Raw genomic sequence first — 21,642 nt, forward strand, 5'->3', positions numbered from 1 at the left:
CATCGCTTTGATGTTTTCTGTGTAAGTTTTTCTCTGCGCTCACGCGAGGAGCCCAGTAACGTTTGATTATTCTAAGAAATTTAGCTGGAGACATTTGCTTGGTGTTTACAGGTCAAAGCATTTATTACTGACGAAGAAAAAGAGAATTTGAGAAGGCAGCGAATCAGTCAAGCAAATAAAGGGAAAGTTCCTTGGAACAAGGGAGGCAAACATTCTTCTGGTAATTGATGCACTCTTAAGACTTTCACGTCATTTTGTTGTTTTTTGTATGCTTATTTGCTTCAGATGTCCCCCAATTTATCAGAGACAAAGAAGCGAATTCGAGCGGGGGTAATTGAACGCATGAAAGATCCAAAGGTGAGGGAACTTGTAAAATTTAATGATATTTTCAAAGTGATACGGAGTTAAACCTCTTTCATGGGTCTGAATAGATCAGGGAGAAGCTTCGGTTGCAAGCTGAGGCGGTCCAGTTAAGGTTGGTAAAGTAAATTGCACAATTTTTGAGCTTGTTTGTTTTTTTGCCTTGTTATTACAATCAAAGATACTCAGGTTGTCATTTATGGTTGCGTTGGCATTCGATCATTCTGAGAATGGGTTTTATAGCTTCTTATTAAGGCTATGCATGTGGATGTCAACCTAATTTTTGCTACAACAAGAACGTCAAAATTGCCCTGTACTTCAGTTTATCTAGGCTCATTGCTTATCCCTGGTAACTTATTTTGTTCTATTCTTCTTTTCTTACAAGCATGATTGCTTTTTTCTTTCTAGGATAGCTTCATCCTTCTCAAAGTTTCCTAATTTTATGAGTGAGAAATTTATCACCCCCAAAAGCGTTTTGGTGTTGTAAGAGCACTTGAGAAGCACGCTGGTTTTTGGATTCATTGTTGAGTTTTACTCTGATTCATATATCATGCTGCAAATTGGTTATATGTTTCTTGCTAATTATTTTTTATCATTGACTGCTGTGTCCTGTTTCATCTTTACTGTGTGAGTCAAATATAGAAAAAGAGGGTTTTATGTGCTATGGCTTTTGTTCCTGCAGTGTTCCTGTGTCAAGATCATATGGATTTGTAGCTTACATGTATTTTACAGAAGCTTTCAGTGTCCTAAAATAGTCCAACATAAGATTTAGAAATGCATTAGTAGTCGACCATAATTCTAATTATACTCGCAAATTTTTTTTGTGCATTGTGCTTTAAATGTCTTAAATAATCTGAAATAATTCAATGTCTCATGGTTTGTAATTCTAAACATACCTACACAGCATCATGTGCATCGTGGATCATGAGGTAGCACCTGAATGTGGATGCTACCATTTTCAAAGGTTCGGTATAAGGCCATCACATTGCAAGAAGTTATTGCTAATGATGGCCAACATCAGCTTGCTATGAATGCAAATGTGTCAGCAATGGGTGCACACAAATGGCATCAACATGCACGTTGCGGAGTTTGGATCAAGCCCTACTTTACGGGTTTCTTAAGATGTGGTACTCATGGAGGCATCAGACGGTCGGCTAGCAGTCAATAGGCTTTCATGCCATCGACCATTGACTAAAAGGGAAGGGGGAGAGGGGGGAAAGAGAAAGAGAAATGAAATGAAAGGTTATATTAACAGTCTTCAAAAGGCCAAAATTACAATCCTTGTGGATCTAATCCAATTCCGAGGTACAAAAATAAAATGAAGTAAAGTAAAAGACTAGAAAAATCATCTTCAACATCGTCAAGGCCAATGGATGCCTGGCGTTGTGTGAGAAAGTATTGCAGCAGTCGCTGCAGAGCTTTGTAAGCAATTGGCTATGAGGCCACTTTTACAAGGAGTGGTTTTACATTCATAGACAACCTGCGCATGGAATGTGACAAAAAGTTTGACTGGTCCTTTCTATTATTGGAATGGTTTTCCATATGTGCCACCTTTGAAGAACCTTTCATTTTGGTTATGATTCTACATTTATGCCCTCTCAAATTAATATAGCTTCTTATCTGCCTCATTCTAGCAATACTGAGAGATACTTTGTTGGTAAAATGTTGTATGTTGACAGTCTCATTGAACCCTCACAACATGACTGTTCTATTCCATTTGTAAAATGGAATTATACTTGCGAAATTTTTTGTGCATTGTGCTTCAAATGTCTTAAATAATCTGAAATAATTCAATGTCTCATGGTTTGTAATTCTAAATATACCTACACAGCATCATGTGCATCGTGGATCATGAGGTAGCACCCTGAATGTGGATGCTACCATTTTCAAAGGTTCGGTATAAGGCCATCACATTGCAAGAAGTTATTGCTAATGACGGCCAACATCAGCTTGCTATGAATGCAAATGTGTCAGCAATGGGTGCATACAAATGGCATCAACATGCACGTTGCGGAGTTTGGATCAAGCCCTGTGGTTCTGCTACTTTATGGGTTTCTTAAGATGTGGTACTCATGGAGGCATCAGACGGTCGGCTAGCAGCCAATAGGCTTTCATGCCATCGACCATTGACTAAAAGGGAAGGGGGAGAGGGGGGAAAGAGAGAGAGAAATGAAATGAAAGGTTATATTAACAGTCTTCAAAAGGCCAAAATTACAATCCTTGTGGATCTAATCCAATTCCGAGGTACAAAAATAAAATGAAGTAAAGTAAAAGACTAGAAAAATCATCTTCAACATCGTCAAGGCCGATGGATGCCTGGTGTTGTGTGAGAAAGTATTGCAGCAGTTGCTGCAGAGCTTTGTAAGCAATTGGCTATGAGGCCACTTTTACAAGGAGTGGTTTTACATTCATAGACAACCTGTGCATGGAATGTGACAAAAAGTTTGACTGGTCCTTTCTATTATTGGAATGGTTTTCCATATGTGTCACCTTTGAAGAACTTTTCATTTTGGTTATGATTCTACATTTATGCCCTCTCAAATTAATATAGCTTCTTATCTGCCTCATTCTAGCAATACTGAGAGATACTTTGTTGGTAAAATGTTGTATGTTGACAGTCTCATTGAACCCTCACAACATGACTGTTCTATTCCATTTGTAAAACTTTGTCATTTTTCGTTTCTCATGGTCGAATGTTATATGACTGTGTCCAGCCCAGAAGTAAAGATGAAAATCAGGACTGGAATCATAAAGGCTTGGGTCGCAAAGAAAAAACTAAGAGTCAAACAGGAGCTTTGTTTACTAGAATGGAGGGAGGTGATTGCTGAAACTGCTAGAAGAGGAAGTGACGGGGATCTGGAGTATCAATGGAATAGTTTTTCTATGCTAAGAAAACAACCACGTGAAGCTGTCCCAAGGGAAAAAAGGGAGCCCAATCCCAGGCCTGATAATTTATCAGCAGAACATAGGCTGCGTATATCTGCTGCAATCAAAGCAAAGTGGTCCAATCCTGTAAGTCTTATTCCTCTCACAGCACTCATATGGCCTCTCCTACTTAAAAGTGATATTAATTATGTTGTGATGCTCTTGTGCATGAGATGTAGTTGTTGAATCCTGTAAGTCTTATTCCTCTCACAGCACTCATATGGCCGCTCCTACTTAAAAGTGATATTAATTATGTTGTGATGCTCTTGTGCATGAGATGTAGTTGTTGAGCTTGTTTCCCTTTAGCATATGAACTGACGTATCTTTGACATTTTGAGCTGCTAACAGGAAGGTATTATTGAGCATTTGGTTCGTAGTTCCAAAGATCATGGAAGGACGCCCATTTTTGGGGCCCTTTTAAGAGTTTTGGAATGTTTTGGTTCAACGGTTGTTTTCACTGGCGATTTTTTACCTTATCCTGAACACGTATCTTCCACAGATAAAGACCATTTCAATGTCCACCTTTGGTTATTTTGACTTGTCCTACGATTGCACATCCTACAGTGCTTGAAAGATTCTTCTAAACAGTTTGTTCCATACACAAGTTTCGAGAGACAAGCAGGGACAGGATCACTGATAGAGCACAGAGGCTTCACTAGGTTTGGCTGCACAGAGCAGGAGGCAACATGATATGCTTCAGTCGAGGGGTTGTTTGCTAGCTCACATGAGCTGAGAATGGATTGACTCCCACTATTCCAGATGACCGTAACACCACTCTCACATGCCTCAAATGAGTTGAGAGGAAATTGTGATGGGATGCCACAAAAGATGACTTGGGATGGCTGCCAATGTGGCAATTTTTCCGCTGGAGAGCTTTTGGGCGCGAACTATTGTAATAGCAGATAAGGGAACCATTATAAATAGCAGGTGATTTAAAGTGCTTTTGGGGGCCAGGGGCCTATAAGTAAGAGGCCAGGGTGTCCATTGTACATAGATTGTGCGAGTGCGATGACATGTACAGTCGCAACTGTGACAATTCATTAAAATAAAACAAAATGCCGCAAGGGGTTCCTATTGAGGGGCAATTCTCTCCAGAGGGGGACTAAACCTTAAAAAATAAAGCAATGCGGATCCCCTGCTGATGTGGCCAGTCGTACGGACATCCGCAAATTGTGGGCCGCTTGCTGACATGGCAGCTGTACGGAAATCGGCGATCCACACCACCTTTTGGGGCGCCAGGTTTTGGCTTGAAAGCTTTTTGGGCAGGAGCTTTTCATGTTGTATGCTTTTAGGCCTTGGGGGGCTCGTTCTAGCACTTCGAGTTTGCGGAAGCAAAGCGAGAGCCCTTCCGGCTATTGTGGCTTTGTGAAGATACCAAAAGGGGCGCTACACTTTGGGGTGAGTGCATTGGGGAATGGAACTCCGCCATACCATGTCGACTCTCTCTCTCTCTCTCTCTAATAAAAAGAGGAAAATGGTATAACCTTTCTATCACCCAAGTGTGGTAGATTGGTTATGCCATTTCCCTCTTGAATAACAGGTCTTGAGTTCAACTCCTCGTCGGCTAGATCTTTAAGGTCTCTTGGGATAGTTTCCTACGACGTTAAAACTCTCTTCTTCTCCTGTGTGTGTGTGGGCGTGTGTGTGCGCGCTTGGAAAATGGTATAACCTTTCTATCACCCAAGTGTGGTAGATTGGTTATGCCATTTCCCTCATGAATAATAGGTCTTGAGTTCAACTCCTCGTCGGCTAGATCTTTAAGGTCTCTTGGGGATAGTTTCCTACGACGTTAAAACTCTCTTCTTCTCGTGTGTGTGTGCGCGCTAATAAAAAGAGGAAAATGGTATAACCTTTCTATCACCCAAGTGTGGTAGATTGGTTATGCCATTTCCCTCTTGAATAACAGGTCTTGAGTTCAACTCCTCGTCGGCTAGATCTTTAAGGTCTCTTGGGATAGTTTCCTACGACGTTAAAACTCTCTTCTTCTCGGGTGTGTGTGTGTGTGCACGCTAATAAAAAGAGGAAAATGGTATAACCTTTCTATCACCCAAGTGTGGTAGATTGGTTATGCCATTTCCCTCTTGAATAATAGGTCTTGAGTTCAACTCCTCGTCGGCTAGATCTTTAAGGTCTCTTGGGATAGTTTCCTACGACGTTAAAACTCTCTTCTTCTTCTTCTTCTTCTAAACCGGCAGATTTAGAGTAGTACCCGCTGAGTCCAAGATTTGTCAGGTGTGCCAAATAGAGCCAGAGACAGAGCTACATTACATATGTCACTGCCCAGTATACTATGAGATACGAGGCCGCTTTCAGTGTGTATTCAAAGAGGGTTTTGGGCCACTTTCTAGAGTCATGAGATACCAGGATCAGAGATGCCTCGGATTATACTTACTGGAGATTCGCAAACACAGAGAGGATCTCTTGAAGAGGGGCACACTGAGAGAGATCTAGAGACAGCGGAAGATTATAGATTTCTTTCAGTCACAGATAGAGGAGTTTGAGCAGCCCCCATAGCATAACAACACCAGAGGCACCAGAGGCATACTGCTTGATCGATAGAGTTGGGGCGGTCCCGTCACCCATGGATGAGGGGGCCCTCTCGACATTGACGCAGATTTCGACAAAGGATCCATACCATACTGGCGCGACATAGGAGCCGTCCTGGATACTGATGTATATGTATATGATGCCTCGACTGTCAGAGAGCTCCATTGTATCAGCTCACCCTTTGTATTCCCCTTTGTATCAGCTTTCACCCCACCCCTACCCACTATTTTCTTTTCAGTCTTTTGTACTTTTTCTATCCAGACCTGGTATTAGATTCACCACATGTAACCTTTTGGTCTCATAGGTCATTTTGGCCTTTAAAGACGTTAATATCACATTTCATTTCATTTCATCTCTCTCTCTCTCTCTCTCTCTCTCTCTCTCTCTCTCTCTCTCTCTCTCTCTCTCTCTCTCTCTCTCCAAGTTCAATTGTACTTCTCACGTGTTGCTGTAGATTTCTCGCTTGGAGTGTCCAAGCCTGTTACAATGGTATTAGAGCCCATACGATTCCTCTCCTACGGAGGATCTGTTCCTTTTTCCTGCAGCACACATGGGTTCTAGCAGTGAATCCGACAAAGAGGAAAGTGTTCCACTGACAACCCGACTTCAGTGCGATGAAGAGAACTTTGATTCTAGCGGAGAAAATCAATGGAGATTCGGCAAACTACAGTTGCAATGTTAGGGGTATCTAGGGGCATGATGACTTCTATATCATGCCATTGGAGGGGTGTGATGTACTCTTGAGGGTACCCTAGCTCCACACGAACCGTGTCGTGGTCGATTATTGGGCAAGGAAGGCAACATTGAAGAATGAGAAAGACAGAGAATCATTCTAGATATAAAATCAAAGGGCTAGTCCGTTCCATTGATTGTGGTATTGTTGCATCGTTTTACAATCTTTTTAGGTGATGATTTGGGTGCATATGTATCTCAAGGTGTGGGTTGACGGGTTTGCATCCATGGGCATATTGGGAAGCATTTACATGCAATTGACAATGTAAATGTGGTGTCGTCATGTAAGAGTAAGGAGGGCAAGAGGGTTTGGCACGTACTTGGGACCTGCAAGCACACAAGCAAGCAGACATTGCTCTACACAAGTTATTATATGTAGACGACATTGCTCATTGGAAAGTAAGTAGTCCTTACTTTTTGGAGAAGGTGAAGGCAATTGGACACGCAAGAGATTATTATATGCCTCCATCTTATGATGCCTTGCGCATCAAGCATTTGGATGATGAGTTAAATGTATTGATTGTGAGATCATGGGTGTGCACAACAAGTGGAAGATACATGGATGCATTTTAGTTTGTTGATGGATGACTTGAAACTAGAATCAAACCTATCATCGATTTTCTTGCAGGACTCTTGTGGCGAAGAAAAATTAGGTGCGTTCAATTGGGGAGTTGGTTGAGCAAGAGTGGTCAATCTTTTTCTACACTAGTCTTGCATGCCATTGCTTTGACCTCTTGTTTGAGAATATAGGAGAACTTGAATGGGTTGCAATAGTGCTCAATTGTCACAAACTGATGACGTGGCATGACCCGGGGACATAAACTTGGAAAGAACAAGAAAAAGGCAAAGAAGATCAGATTCCGACCAGTTTCTGACAGTTCAACGGAGGAGTCATCCTTTGGCAGTTCGGACTCCGACGATCACATGTTTTATGCAAAGAAGAAACACTTTTACAGAGCCAACCAGTATGATTTCCTCCAAGATAAGAACAAAAAGACAAAGGAATTTAAAGAGGGTGGACGGTCAGTGAAATTTGAATCCTTTTCCGGATTCCGAGATTCTTCGAAGGCTTTGGCTTTCATTCAACAGTTTGATATAGCCTTCTCTGGAGGGCACTACTCAGAGCACTCCAAGATCAAGAGGGCAGCATGTTTTTGAAGGGAAACGCACGAACGTGGTGGTCCACTCTTCTTCTAAGGAGAGAAGGCCTGACCAAATGACTGACGTTCAAATAGCTCTTTATTTCTTCTTGGTTGACCCAGGAGTATGAACGAGATGTGAGAACAGCTTGGAACTATCTTTGGATGACCAAGGGTGACACTTTGGACGCATATTGTGAAAGGTTCTGGGATTCTTTTCTACTGACCTCTTCGTTTAAGAAGGTCCCTAAAAGGTATAGACTGAGTGGTTTTGCTGCGGACTCCCTAAAGAGATCCAAGATTACTACCTTGAGCAAAAGTCTGAGTCCATACAACAACTGATGGGACATGCTAAGCGGGGATTCTCGATACATTCATGTAACTTGACCTACCCCACTGATGAAGTTTTGACACAAAGGACCAGAATAGAAAGAAGAACTAGAAAAAGAAGGATGCACAACCCCGATTGACTATGGAACAGAGAGCTGACTATCTCAAAGAGGGGAAGTGTTTTGGTTGCGGGGAACAAGGAAACATTTCCGTCAAGTGCCCCAAAAAGGCACAATGAGGACAAACTGAAGAAAGGCTTGAGAGTTCTAGTGTAGCGGAAGAACGTGGCAGAAAATGCAAGATGAAAGCAAGATTGGTACCGATTGCATGGGGACCGACCCAAGTCAGATGGACAAAAGTACATAACTTTGCCGCACTTGGGACAAAGTAAAGGATCAGGAAGCCTTCATTTTTTTTGATGGAGGAGCCAAGGCCAACTTCATTTCATCTGAATTGGCGGCTTGACTTGAGATTACGCTCGACAGGATTGGGCCCCGGCGGAGGCAGTTCTAGTGGCGCCCGGACGGGATGTTGCCATTACACCTATCATTGGCAAACTTCGTTTGCATTGTCAGGGGTATTTAGGACACGAGGACTTTTACATCATGCCTTTGGAAGGGTGTGACATCCTCCTAGGAATCCCTTGGTACCACAAGAACAATGCCGTGGTCGACTATCGGGCCAAGAAAGCGACTTTGATGAGAAGGGCAGGATAATTGTACTTGATGTAAAATTGAAGGGAGAGTCCGTCCCTATTGTATCGGCTTCGGCCATTTCAAAATTAATGAAATCCAGTCTTTTTGTTTATTCGAAAGAATTGAATGATGAACAAAGAACCAATATGTCTGAATTGGATAAAGAACGACCAAACTTTCTGCACACCCATGCTGATTGTTTCTGAGAAGGCCTACCATGCGAGTTACCTCCACCTCGTCCCGAGGACCATACCATTGATTTGATTCCTGGAAGCACACCACCGGACCAGCCACCTTACCGAGTTAGCCGAGCCTAGAATGAAGAGATCATGCACCAAGTCAAAGAACTGTTAGAAAAGGGTCTTACCCAACCTAGTATATCACCTTATTGTTCTCCGGTTTTTTTAGTACTAAAGAAAGATGGATCTTGGAGAATGTGTATTGATTACAAAGCTCTCAATAAAATCACCATCAAGAATCGATTCCCTATTCCGAGGATCAAAGATCCTCTTGTTTCAGCAAGATTGATTTGAAAAGCGGATATCATCAGATCAAAATCGCTCCGAGAGATGTCTACAATACAGCCTTTCGGACCTCTTTAACAGGGAACGGGGGAACACACCCCAAACGTTCTGAAACAGTGTTCCGGACGAGTCCCGTTCCCGAAACGGACAATTGAACGGAACGCCGTTCCGGAACGGGGTGTATCCGGAATGGGTGGAACATAAGGCGGAACAACGAAACGTGGGGCAGAACGAGCAAAAGTAGGTATTTGGGGGAAAAAAAGTGGGCTTTTGGGGGCAGATTTGGGGCTGTTCGGGGAACATATTTGGTGCAGTTTGAGAGCAGGTTAGGGGGCAGATTTGGGGCTGTTTTAGGAGTTTATTTGGGACTAAGCTGAATGGAGGTAATTCAATTTAGGTGGACCGATCCAGCCTCGTTCCCGTTTCGCCGGCCCCCCCTTCTCCTCCCCGTTCCCGTTCCGGGTAACTATGGTTCGGACAAGTTTTGGTTTGTACAAATTTTTGATGATGTCCTTTGGACTTACAAATGCTCCAGCAACTTTCAACCAAATGATGCTTAGGATTTACCGAGAGCATCGATCTTTTGTGGGCACTTTCTTTGATGACATTATAGTTTTTCTCCAAGAATGAAGCAGAGCACCGACACATCTGCTATAGGTCTTTCAGGCATTGCGCGATCATAGATTGGTTATTAATGCCAAAAAGAGCGAGTTTTTCTTGCCGGAGATACATTTCTTGAGACACACCGTCTCAGCAGCAGGAGTACAGATGGGACCGGCCAAAATTGAGACTATCCGCAATTGGACTGTGACTTAAAGAATGTTCATGAAGTCCGAAGCTTTCTGGGTTTGTGCTCTTATTATCGGCGGTTCATTCGGAAGTTTGCAGAGATAGCCTCGCCATTGCACTTATAGACTCAGAAAGGAGTCTGACAGAGGTGACTGCTTTTCAGACACTTAAGGAAAAATTGACTACTGGACTAGTGTTGGCTTTGCCAGATTGCAAAGGCCATTCGAAGTTTATTGTGACGCTTGTGGTTGTAGTCTGGGAGTGGTATTGATGCAAGAAGGCCATGTGATTGCTTATGAAAGCATAATGTTTTTCAAGGCCAGAAGTGGTAGCCCAAATTTATGAGAAAAAGAGCTATTGCAGTGATCCATGCTCTTACACAGTGGCGACATAATCTACTCAGAGCCGATTTCACAGTTTTTACAGAGCATCCGAGTGTGCGCTACCTGTCATAGAAGCAGTTATCGGAAAAGCAGATGCGGTGGGCTAACATCTTGTCACAGTTTCACTTCCAGATTGTCCATGTTCAGGGACATAAAATTTAGTGACAAATGCATTGTCTTGGAAGCCCCTCGTCTTGGCTATTTCCGCGATACATCGGAGGAGCTTCGAGGATATGGTTGACCAGTACACCACAGATCCGGACTTTACCGATGTTTTTACTTGGATACAGAATGGGGAGACAGTTCCAAGATATTCCATACGGGATGGCTACTTGATGAAGAAAACGATGTTGTGTGTCACACAGCCTTTGAGGGAGAAGGTCTTGATAGAGTGCCACTGTCCACCATTTACGGGTCACCGCGGCATCGATACCACCTTGAAGGGGTGGGAGCGTTATTTCTTTTGGCCGAGACTCAAGAAGGATGTGGACGACTTTGTTTGTAGCTTTTTAGTATGCCAAAAGGTCAAGTTTGATAGGCATAAGGCACAGGGATTACTACAGCCTTTACCCATTCCCACCCACCCCTGGGAAAGTATTGCAATGGATTTCATCTTTGATCTCCCGAAGACTCAAAGTGGGCACGATGGCATTTGGACTGTGAAGAAAACAGTCAAGCCGGACCATTTAGCGAGACTGTTTATTGCACAAATATTTTGGTTACATGCCATGCTTGAGACAATCGTCTCCGACAGAGATCCCCGATTCATGAGTTTGTTTTGGAGGGCTATTTGGAAGGATATTGGCACACGGCTGCAGTTCTCGTCATCTTTCCACCCGTAGACAGATGGACAATTTGAGATCGCAAATTCAGTTGGTTTGGATTTGTTGAAGTCTTACATCTCTGATTAGAAGACTCAATGGGAAAAATATTTTCCTTTGGTGAAATTTGCCTACAATAACACAATTCACTCTTTGACGAGGAAAGCACCATTTGAGATAATTAAACTATCTGGCATTGGATGCAAAGTGGATGGAGGAGGAGGATCTAGTAGATACTCCTCAAATTTTGGAACTTCACCTCGAGGCATTCGGTTTAAATGTGTCTACTCCGAGAGATCTCGCAGATTAGCAGGGTTGAATCTAGTGCAGAGGGATTGCACAAGAGGGTAGTCACTCCGCTCCTTTGTCACAGACTACCTGGATTGAATAGAGTCACTGATATCCCTTTGGGTTTCAGGGATACTGCCCTGTTGATAGTATTCTGTTGTATGACTTTATGAAATGGAATTCCCGAAATTGAACATTGAATAATTTGTACTCTCTCATGTGATTTGTTTGAGTGCAGGAACTGAAAGACGAAATGAGTGCAGCATTTCTGTCTCGACAATCTCTATAGACATGATCGCAATAAGGATTAGTTAATCCGACATCAGTGAGATCCAGGATGGATCTAGATGCGATTACTAAATACGTTGCTGGCAGTCATGGGTCTGAGATTAAGAATGAACTTTTATGTGATTGATTTGAGTTCATGTGATGTGACTGTCAACTATGTGCAAGTGCTAGATTTGTGTGGGTCTAGTGCGTCGGTACGTAGAGTCAGTGTCGACTGAACTAGTTTATGGCCTTTGTCTGTTTTGCAGGGGTAATCGAGGGCAATTACCATTCTTTCAAGAGGGGGGTATGTCACAAACTGATGACGTGGCAGGACTTGAGGACATAAATTAAGGACTCTTTAGATTAATAAAGTTGTTCCAACTTATGGACTATTGTCGACGGGGCCTAAAATGACACTAGCCATAAAAAAATCGCGTAGAGATTGTTGACGTGTTGCTGTATGAATGCCCGCGAGTCGCGCTGCTGACGTGGCAGGCCATACGAAATTCCGTGAATTTTGTTGATTGCTTTGGGCGGCAGCTTCTGGCACCAGATGATTTTTGAACTGAAGCTTTTCAAGTAAATTGCTTTTCCAAGGCCATGGGCCTTCAAATAAGTCCCTTGGGCCTCTCTCTGGCTCATATAGAGCTGACAAGCTGGTGAGCAGAGGAGAGCCCAGGGCAAGTGTACTTGCTCATTTTTTTTTAATACAAAAAGAAAGGGGCACTAGTCCCCCCCCCGTGCCGTGTCGTCTCGAATTGAACTGTGATTTTAAAGTTTTGAAGTGTTTAAAGTGAATCTATCTCTCGTGTCGCGACAGATTCTAGACCTAAGTTTGTTATAGAACCAAGCATCAATTATTGTCACAGGAAAGTCTACACTTCTTCGGTTGTTTAGAAATCTTAGCAAGGACTTGATGAAATCTGCAACAACCTGTTTTGCATACTATTTCATTATGCATTCAATCTCTTGGATAATAGATATATGCAAGGCCTTCGCAAACTTTTGGTTAATGAAAAGTTTGTGACAACAAAGGCATCGACTCTCTCGCTCGCTTTGGCAAGAGGCAAGGATAGATAGGTGCTCCTATTATGGAAGTTTTTGTACATTGTACAAGCCAGATACAAATGCGGTCCACCTTTTTAAATTCAAAAAACAATTTTGCAGGTTGTGCCTTGTGTCTTTGGTCTTGGTACCCACTCCCTAGGTCATTTTCATAAGTTTTTAGGCCCTTTAACCTTAGACCTAGGCATAGCCCTAAGTCATGAGGTAATTCATACACATTTTTGATGGCTTTTAAAAGATCTTTCTTAAAACACTGGGTACTTATCCAAACCATACGATATAAATTGAAACAAGTTGTATTTTTCCATACAAAACCGTACTGTACTTCACCATGTGACCATATAGTGACAAGGAGCCATCTTGAAGATCTTGTTTGTCTTTCAGAAAACAGAGGGTACTTACCCTAACCATTCGATATAAATTGAAACACATTGTATTTTTCCATGCGAAACCGTTTTGTACTTCACCATATGACCATACGGTGAAAAGGAGCCATCTTGAAGATCTTCGTCTGTTTGACAAGGAATTTTCTACGAAGGGCCTTTTGTAGATCATATAGTGGAGTATGTACAAAAGATGCGAAAGTGTTGAGCCCACTAAAATAGCCGTCATCTAGGTAATGCATTGGTAGATGGGACATGATGCACAAACCCTTGCATGGTGTAGGATATATCTTGCATCTTGTGTTGGAGGTGCCTGTCACAAGACGGGCACCACGCGCCAATAGAAAAGAACAGACTGGACAGACTTTTAGCACTTCAATAACAACCGAACTGAAAGAGACAGAGAGAGGGAGAGCTCGACATGAGGCGGGGAGTGGCGAAGTTCCACCCCAAGAGAGTACTGGCCCCAAACGCTGGCGCCCCTTTTGGTATTTCTTTATTATTACTGATTCGCGAAGTACAATAGCCGGGCAGCACCTCCTTTGCAATCTGCTCACTAAAGAGTGCGAGAGAGGGTCCCCAAGGTTCATATTTAAAGGCCCAAAGCCTAAAAAAACATCAAATATGAAAAGCTGACCCCAAAAAAAACACTTCCCTAAAATTCGGGATTTTTCCAAAAATCCGCCGCGAATTGCAGAACATTCGTACAGGTGCCACGTCATCATATTTTGATGTGCAAAGTTTTCTGAGTGTGTTCTGCTTTATTTTTAATGCCTTTATGTCACTTGGGCCCAATCGAATGGTGTCCCGTAGGTTGATGGGAACTCTTCTTTAAAAATAGGCCACTCGTTGAGACTTTGTAAGTCTGTAAAACTTCTTCTTCTACCGCTTCTTCTTCGGGTTTTGGCTCCTTGGCCGGGATCTGAAGGTTGGCTCCGTTCTTCAGTGGCTTGATACGTCAACAGTTTGTGATATCCCCCCTTCTTGAAAGAAAGTAATCGTCCGCGGTTACAACATATCTGCAAAACAACTCAAGTTAGCTCAAAAATTTCCAAGGGTCATTCCGAGCGACAATCAATTTGCTCTTTTTTTAAAAATAAGGAGTTGGCTTCTCCTTTCGGCTCTTTTGATCAAGGAGTTGGCTTCTCCTTTCGTCGAGATCGGAACTCTTGATATTCCGGCGTAGTAAAATTAGCCATCACACCCAGATCGCATTGATCTTCCACGGGTGTCTTGATGCACTAAAATTACATACCCAGGCAATCTCATCCAATTCAGTGGTTGGCACATCACAATGCAACACAAATGCTCACATATGCATCTTACAAGACACAACGAACAGTGCCGCTAAGCACTCCCTCGAGACAAACGATCTGCGATATGAAGCTACTCAACGACTACCTCGTCACTCCCCCCGCAAATAACCTAAAAAGGTCCAGGCCATAAGCTCAGAGGACTGTACAACCAAACGCTCCCCAGACCGCAGTCTGCATCGCTTGGAGATTGAAGCAAACTCCAAATGCTCCCCAGACATCGCGTTTGCGTCGTTCGGAGATTTTCTAGTATACAATGAAACGCTCCCCAGACATCCCATCTGGGTCGTTTTGAGGTTTTCAAGCATACAACGAAACGCTCCCTAGACATCCGGTCTGCGTCATTCCGAGCTTCAAACAATACCAAAACAGCATTACTCACTACTCCACTCGGGAGTAAAATCACCAATCATTGAAACCAAAGTCAACCATTTCAAATCGGCACCAAGACAGGTTCAAAACAGACACCATCCATTTCAAACAAATTCCAATCAGGATCACCAAACAAGTTCTCAAATAGATTCTCAAACAAAATTCAAACTTGAAAAGCAATCTCGACATCATTGAGCTCGAAAAGTCGACTGACTTTCCATCTTGAAACTTGCACCAAAAATTAGTGTTAGGTTCTTTCCATAAGGTCGTAGCCGATTGTAGCATGGTCCATAAGCGCTTGAATAGTCGAAACAAGCCTCAACAGATAGTGTTTCTATGGCAGTGACAAGATATACCAATCACATTGGACCTCCAAGGTTATCAGCTTGTGAAGACACACATGGTGAGAGATGTCCAAAAATTTCAAGTCGTAATCCGCTAGGGTTTTCGTGGCAAGCATTTCAAGATATCCCACTTTGCCAGAAGGTGCCAGAAACCATATAACTTCGGGCAAAAATTTTCTTGAAAGCTTGCCAAGTCTTTGGAGTGAGCGGCTTGGTAGCTATAGACATCCACCACTGTATCTAAGAAAACAACTTGAAACAAATCTTGATCCTTCTATTGCAGGTGATCTTAATCGCTTATGCCCTGTAAGACATGAGCGGTGAAGACGGGAGCGCGCCCGATGCGCGATGAAGTAAGGGTGGGAGTTGCTAATAACTCCGGGGTCTGGACCTAAAGATACTTCAAATAAGATTCTAATAGACTTTGGAAGTGCCGGTTTGCTCTGTCTCCTCTTTTGTAGGACCGGTATGCTTTCAGAAAAGCACACACCTGATGCTTTGATACCACTGTCACAAGATGAGCATCACGTGCCAATAGAAAAGATCAGATTGAACAGACTTTTAGCACTTCAATAACAACCGAACGGAAAGAGGGGGAGAGAGAGCACGACACGAGATGGGATTGGCGAAGTTTCACCCCAAGAGAGTACTGGCCCCAAAGGCTGGCGCCCCTTTTGGTATTTCTTTATTAATACTGATTCGCAAAGTACAACAGCCGGGGAGCACCTCCTCTGCAATGTGCTCACTAAAGAGTGCCAGAGAGGGCCCCCAAGGCTCATATTTAAATGCCCAAAGCCTAAAAACATCAAATATGAAAAGCTGAACCCAAAAACACACTTCCCTAAAATTTCAGGATTTTCCTAAAAATCCGTTGTAAATTGCGGAACATCCGTACATGTGCCACGTCATCATATTTTGATGTGTAAAGTCCTCTGAGTGTGTTCTGCTTTATTTTTAATGCCTTTATGTCACTTGGGTCCTATCAAACGGGGTCACGTAAGTTGGTGGGAACTCTTCTTTAAAAATAGGCCACTCGTCGAGACTTTGTAAGTCTGTAAAACTTCTTCTTCTTTTGCTACTTCTGAGTGTGTTTTGCTTTATTTTTAATGCCTTTATGTCACTTGGGCCCTATCAAACGGGGTCCCGTAAGTTGGTGGGAACTCTTCTTTAAAAATAGGCCACTCGTCGAGACTTTGTAAGTCTGTAAAACTCCTTCTTCTTCTTTTGCTGCTTCTTCTTAGGGTTTTGGCCCCTTGGCCGGGATCTAAAGGTTGGCTCTGTTCTTGAGTGGCTTGATAGGTCAACAGTTTGTGGCAATGCCCCCGAGGGTTGGATGACATTCTTGGAAAGTTATATACATGGTGATTTAGAGCTGCAAGGTGAGCTTATTGATTGGTTGGATAAGTACAAAGCCAAAAGTGGTAACTTTGCTTGCCCCATAGCAAATGATGAAAAAAGATTGCAAGAGGGGGTGAACTATTGGGAAACCTTTGGGGCTGGAACACTCGAATTACAAGCTCTTGCGCTTAGGGTCTTTCTCAAGGTATGTGTTGTCTTAACTAGCATAACCGGAAAAGGTATTTCTATCACAAACTAGTGACGTGGCAGGCTTCCAGACACACGCACACACGGTGACTGCGGCAGAAATGCCACGTGGCAGCAGTACAGACCCCCGCATAATGCGCTGGCAGGCTGACGTGGCCAACTGTACGGAATTCCGGAAATTGCAGCGCAGAATACGCTGGCAGTGCTGACGTGGCATTTCTGTACAGATTTCCGTTAATTGTGCTGGCTGAATTAGTGAGCAACTTTTGAGACAGTTGCTTTTGAATTAAAAGCTTTTGAGTCTAATGCTTTTGGGCATCCTTTGTACCTTTAAATAAGTGGGCAGGGCCTCACTTCTGAGGGCATCTGGACGCAGAGGCTGAGAGTGAGCACCTACCCGCTCTCTTGTACTTTGAACACAGATTAATACAAAAAGAAATACCGAAATGGGCGCCAGTCTTTGGGGCCAATACCTCTGGGCACGGAACTACGCCGAGCCGTGTCAATCTTGGGAACTTCAAAGTGTCAATTTTGGGAACTGTTTTGAAGTGACTCTCTGTCGTGTCGCGGTAGAATCTTGACTTGGGGTGTCCAAGTTTGTTACAATTTCTGCATCGCTGAAACACGAAACGATGAAACTTTTGAAACGCTTTGGTAGTCGGTGAAACACATGTTGTGAAACAGGTCAAGTGCAGGGTGTAGATGTTTACATGATCCATCTCATACTAAACATGTTCGTACCTCATATGTATGTATGATATTTTATATAGGCGCTTCGGATCCTCGTACATGCTTGCACTTTTAATAAATGTACAATATTTCAAATAGGCGATTCGGGTCCCTGTTTTGTTGAGTGTTGGATGAGAGCATGAAAAATTTTGCATTGAAACACAGCGTTTCAGGTTGAAACCTCTCGCGGGCACGCTGGTCCTAATGCATATGATGTCAAATCTGCCTCAAGGATTGCCCCATAGGGCATGCAAAATGTGGCTGATCATCATCACTCTATTGTGTACAACGGCTGGGCCTATATAGAGGGATTGAGAGGGAAAATTGGAGCCATCAAAGCTTGGAGGTACAGGTTGTGGGATAGGGGCTGGAAACTCAGAAATGAGGAAGCTTTTGGCTTCACTACATTTGGTTAAGGGCATCTTGGCCCGCGGTATGGTTTAGGGGGGTAGGCTCCCATGGGCATACATATTACTCACACGGGAGATACATCTATTTTAGGTGGTTGTCTCCATGGGACATGAGCAAAAGAGGGCTTTTGGGTATGTTCACAACAACAACAGTACGATTTTTTGACACAACGTGCCTCCCCTCAAACAAAAGGCCAACAAACAAATGAACCAGCCTACAACAATAACAAGGCTATCCATGCTACCTTGACAACAATGAGAGGTAGATCTAAAATGTCGAGAGCTCTTCTTCATTCATCAGATCATTCCCTAGTTGGAACTGGACTCTTCAACAATATGGAGTTTTCCATTACCCTCTTGTTTTTTGTCCTTGAAGTGACATTTGGATGGTAGATGAATTGTCTTGCTACAATGAGAGCACTGGATTCTTTTGCAAAATGATGAACTTGCCACATTCATGGCGCTTCTTCACCTTTGAGGTGAACATAGGCCCCACTTGATTCATTGGTCTTCTTGGTGGTGGTGGTCTTCTTCGTCCTCTTCTTTTCTTCCTCTTGTAATAATTAGTGGATGGTGTCCTCCAAGCTAGGCACAGACCCTTCTCCAGCTTTATGACAATTTGTTGTAAATCTTCATAATCTGTAAGTGCCTTCAACAAAACAACCACCTTGTTATCTTTTCAAATTATACACCCTATGTAGACCAATTGTGTACGTATAGACTTGAGCCTACTGACTAGGCTATCAAGATTTTCTCCTTCGTGCAATATTAAACCAAAGAAAGACATTCTACAAGAGATTTTAGAGTTCTTGGTTCTGGCTCTCCTTCAACCAAAGAAAGACATTTTTAAGGAAATTCTAGAGTTCTTGGTTCTGGCTCCAAAGGGTCTTGCAAGTCGTTACCATGCTTCCCTAGCTATGGTGGCATCATCCACATTGTGAAGCACTCACAGCTTCTTTCCATACTAGAGTGCAGACTCCAGAGAATGTAGACCTCAATGAGAAAAACTTAGTGGTATCCAGAGAATAGAGACCTGAATGAGAACGGCTCAGTGGACCATTGGCTACAGCTTTTTCTGTAAGACAGTGCAAGTCGAGATAGGAGCGCTTGACCCAATTCCTTCTTTTTCAGAAGAACAAGTCATCAAACTCGTGCAGCAGGCTTTATTTTCCTTAATTAGAGAAAATTGGGTTAATGATACCTGAATTGAGCAATCGATGGTGCAGGATGGTTCGCCTAGCGTGACTGCACCCTTCTTCTTTGTACTCCACTACAAGGCTTGCCATAGATTGAGCTAGAGAATCCAAGGTGGGCTGTATCTACTTTTTCTAGAATGGAGGAGGAGAAATTGACCTTTTTGAAAGCAATGAGATTATTCTTTATGTTAAATTACTATTGTTCCATTGAATAGCAACTAATGAAAATCATTAGGATAAGAAGAGAGTTCTTAATGATCTAGCTAAGAGTGCAAAGATGGATAGCAAAGCAGAGTGTCTCATTATTCCATAACATCAAGATACATCACTCTATTGCGTACAAAGGCTGGGCCTTTATATAGAAGTAAAGTCTTCATAGGCATACATGTACAGGGCATACTTCATTCTAGGGGAATCTCTTCATGGGACATGGACAGAAGATCGCCGAATTCCCAACATAGGCTATGGCTACATGAGTAAGTGGTACAACTGTAGCTCGTGAGCCTCCTCAAACTCCTGCTTTTTACGGTGGGTGTGGTTGTGGCACTCTATGATTTCTCCCAATGCACATCATGTAGTGAGCTGTCTGTATAGCTCTCTGCATTCATCATCAAACCATTTGTTTTGGGGCAATGTTGCAGAAGGTGCACTGCTTTCTGTGTGTGGGGTAGGGGAAGCTGCTATTAGCTGGTGTGTAAGGAGGAGGATAGCTGAGTGGTGGACGTCTTGACTTTCTAATGGTGCTGAGGTGTCCAGCGGTAGATGCACTCATATGCATGGTGGGATTAGACATCAGAGAGATCTTGTGTGAAGTATATGGTGCTATGAGGTGTGCATGTGGGTTGTGTGTGTGTATGCTGTGTGCTATTATCAAAGCAGAATGTGAGATGTGTATGCTTGACAACAATAGGTAATGGCCAGGGTTGACACGTTTGATCATATCCTGTTATTATTCAGAAAATTGATTGTACTCATCTGTAAGTATTAGCCTTCACCTTAATGACAAAACATAGAAGATCATAAGACAGAGAAGACTAAAGAGTCGAAACTCAAGACAAGTTGCTCTAGTCTTGGCATTACGTGCAGAGAGTCGAGACTAGGGAGTGAATAGAGCATGGACTTTCAAGACTCAAGACAAGCAGCTTGGGTGATGGGTCTTGACCGCTAGAGAGGAGATGGAGTAGAATCTAGATAGAGGGGAGGTAGTGAACGGATATTGGTTTACTTGAGAGAGGAATTTACTGGAGCAAAGCTAGAGATGAAGAGGCTAGATAGGGGTGGCAGTGGGTTGTGTATTTAGAGCTTGAAAGGTGGGAATAGAGTGGGAGAGGTTGGGAGTGTGGATGGGAGTGTGAGCCTTGAGCTCCTGAAGGTTGAGAGCTTGACTCTTGAGCACTTGAGGTTTTGAGTGTAGCAAAGTAGGGCAAGTGTATAGAAGCCAAGGGGACACATGGTCAAAGCCCTAGGGCCCAAAGTGATAAGCCCCAAGGGCCAAAGCATGTGGAAGGATGGCTCAAAACAGGCCCAAAAGGGTGCTGGAAACGGGCACAAAGGTTGCCCCATACGGCTAGAAACTGCCAGTCAAGGGCAATCAAGTGCGCACAACATTCCCTTTTGACTGGACAGCCCGTCCCTGTCAGACGTGGACAATGCTGCATGAGCGATTCTGCACTCTTCACTGAATTGGCTAGGCAAGCGAATTTTACTTGTAAGTTTATGGACAATATCGAATATCCTCTTTCTTTGTGCCGGCAGGATTACAGGATAAGTGTGGAGAAGGGCATCAGGAATGCCGTGTCCAAACGAATTCCAATCTCCAGCCAAGGAAGAACCAGGACCCAACCTCGTCGGACTTTCTCTAGAGCATTACAGAGGTCCACCACACCGCATACGTCACACATTAGTGGAGAGAAGGCCACTCAAAAGAGTGCTCCCAAGGGATGCACACCAAGGAAAAGATTATCAAGTTCTGACAACATCGAGAACCCTGCTATTGTGAGGCATGCTGTGCACAGTGTGAAGGGTGACTTGAGAGCAGACATCATGGAGGTAGGTTCCCCTTCACCAAATGCTGACGTGCCTTGTTACAAAGATCCAGAGGCTGAGAAGAAACTTGAGAAGCTCAAGTCAATGCGGTCTCGTCGAATGCACTTGGAAGCACAGAAACAGAAGGAAATAACTGCACGAGCAAGGTAATGAATTTGATTCATTTGGAATATGCAGTTTTTTTATTCAGGGGTTGTGCTATTTTTAATAGGGAAATTACCAAAATATCCCTTAAATTTGTGGAAATTCTCAAAATACCCCACACCCCTAAAAATTCTCAGTATACTCCTCATATTTGGCCCAAAATTCTCAAAATCCCTTAAATTTGTGGAAATTCTCCTCATATTTGGCCCAAAATTCCCAAAATGCCCTTCAATTTCTCCAAACTTTTCAAAATATCCCTCAGTAACCTCACAAACATCTCCAAAAGCAATTT

General features: G+C 43.1%; 1 protein-coding gene across 3 annotated transcripts in view; it reads left to right on the top strand.

Moving 5' to 3' along the window:
* LOC147453460 (uncharacterized) overlaps positions 1 to 21,642 on the top strand; it is a 95,143-nt gene that overhangs the window by 71,934 nt on the left and 1,567 nt on the right. For all 3 annotated transcript variants that reach the window (XM_086515646.1, XM_086515647.1, XM_086515648.1), the window contains 5 exons: positions 112 to 220; positions 305 to 357; positions 432 to 475; positions 3,075 to 3,372; positions 20,916 to 21,352. In XM_086515646.1, the coding sequence (XP_086371772.1) occupies positions 112 to 220; positions 305 to 357; positions 432 to 475; positions 3,075 to 3,372; positions 20,916 to 21,352 (941 nt within the window). The remainder of the gene's footprint in view (positions 1 to 111; positions 221 to 304; positions 358 to 431; positions 476 to 3,074; positions 3,373 to 20,915; positions 21,353 to 21,642) is intronic.

Source organism: Adiantum capillus-veneris, chromosome 7, assembly GCF_014529385.1.
Source record: "Adiantum capillus-veneris isolate H3 chromosome 7, ASM1452938v2, whole genome shotgun sequence".
Taxonomy (NCBI): domain Eukaryota; kingdom Viridiplantae; phylum Streptophyta; class Polypodiopsida; order Polypodiales; family Pteridaceae; genus Adiantum; species Adiantum capillus-veneris.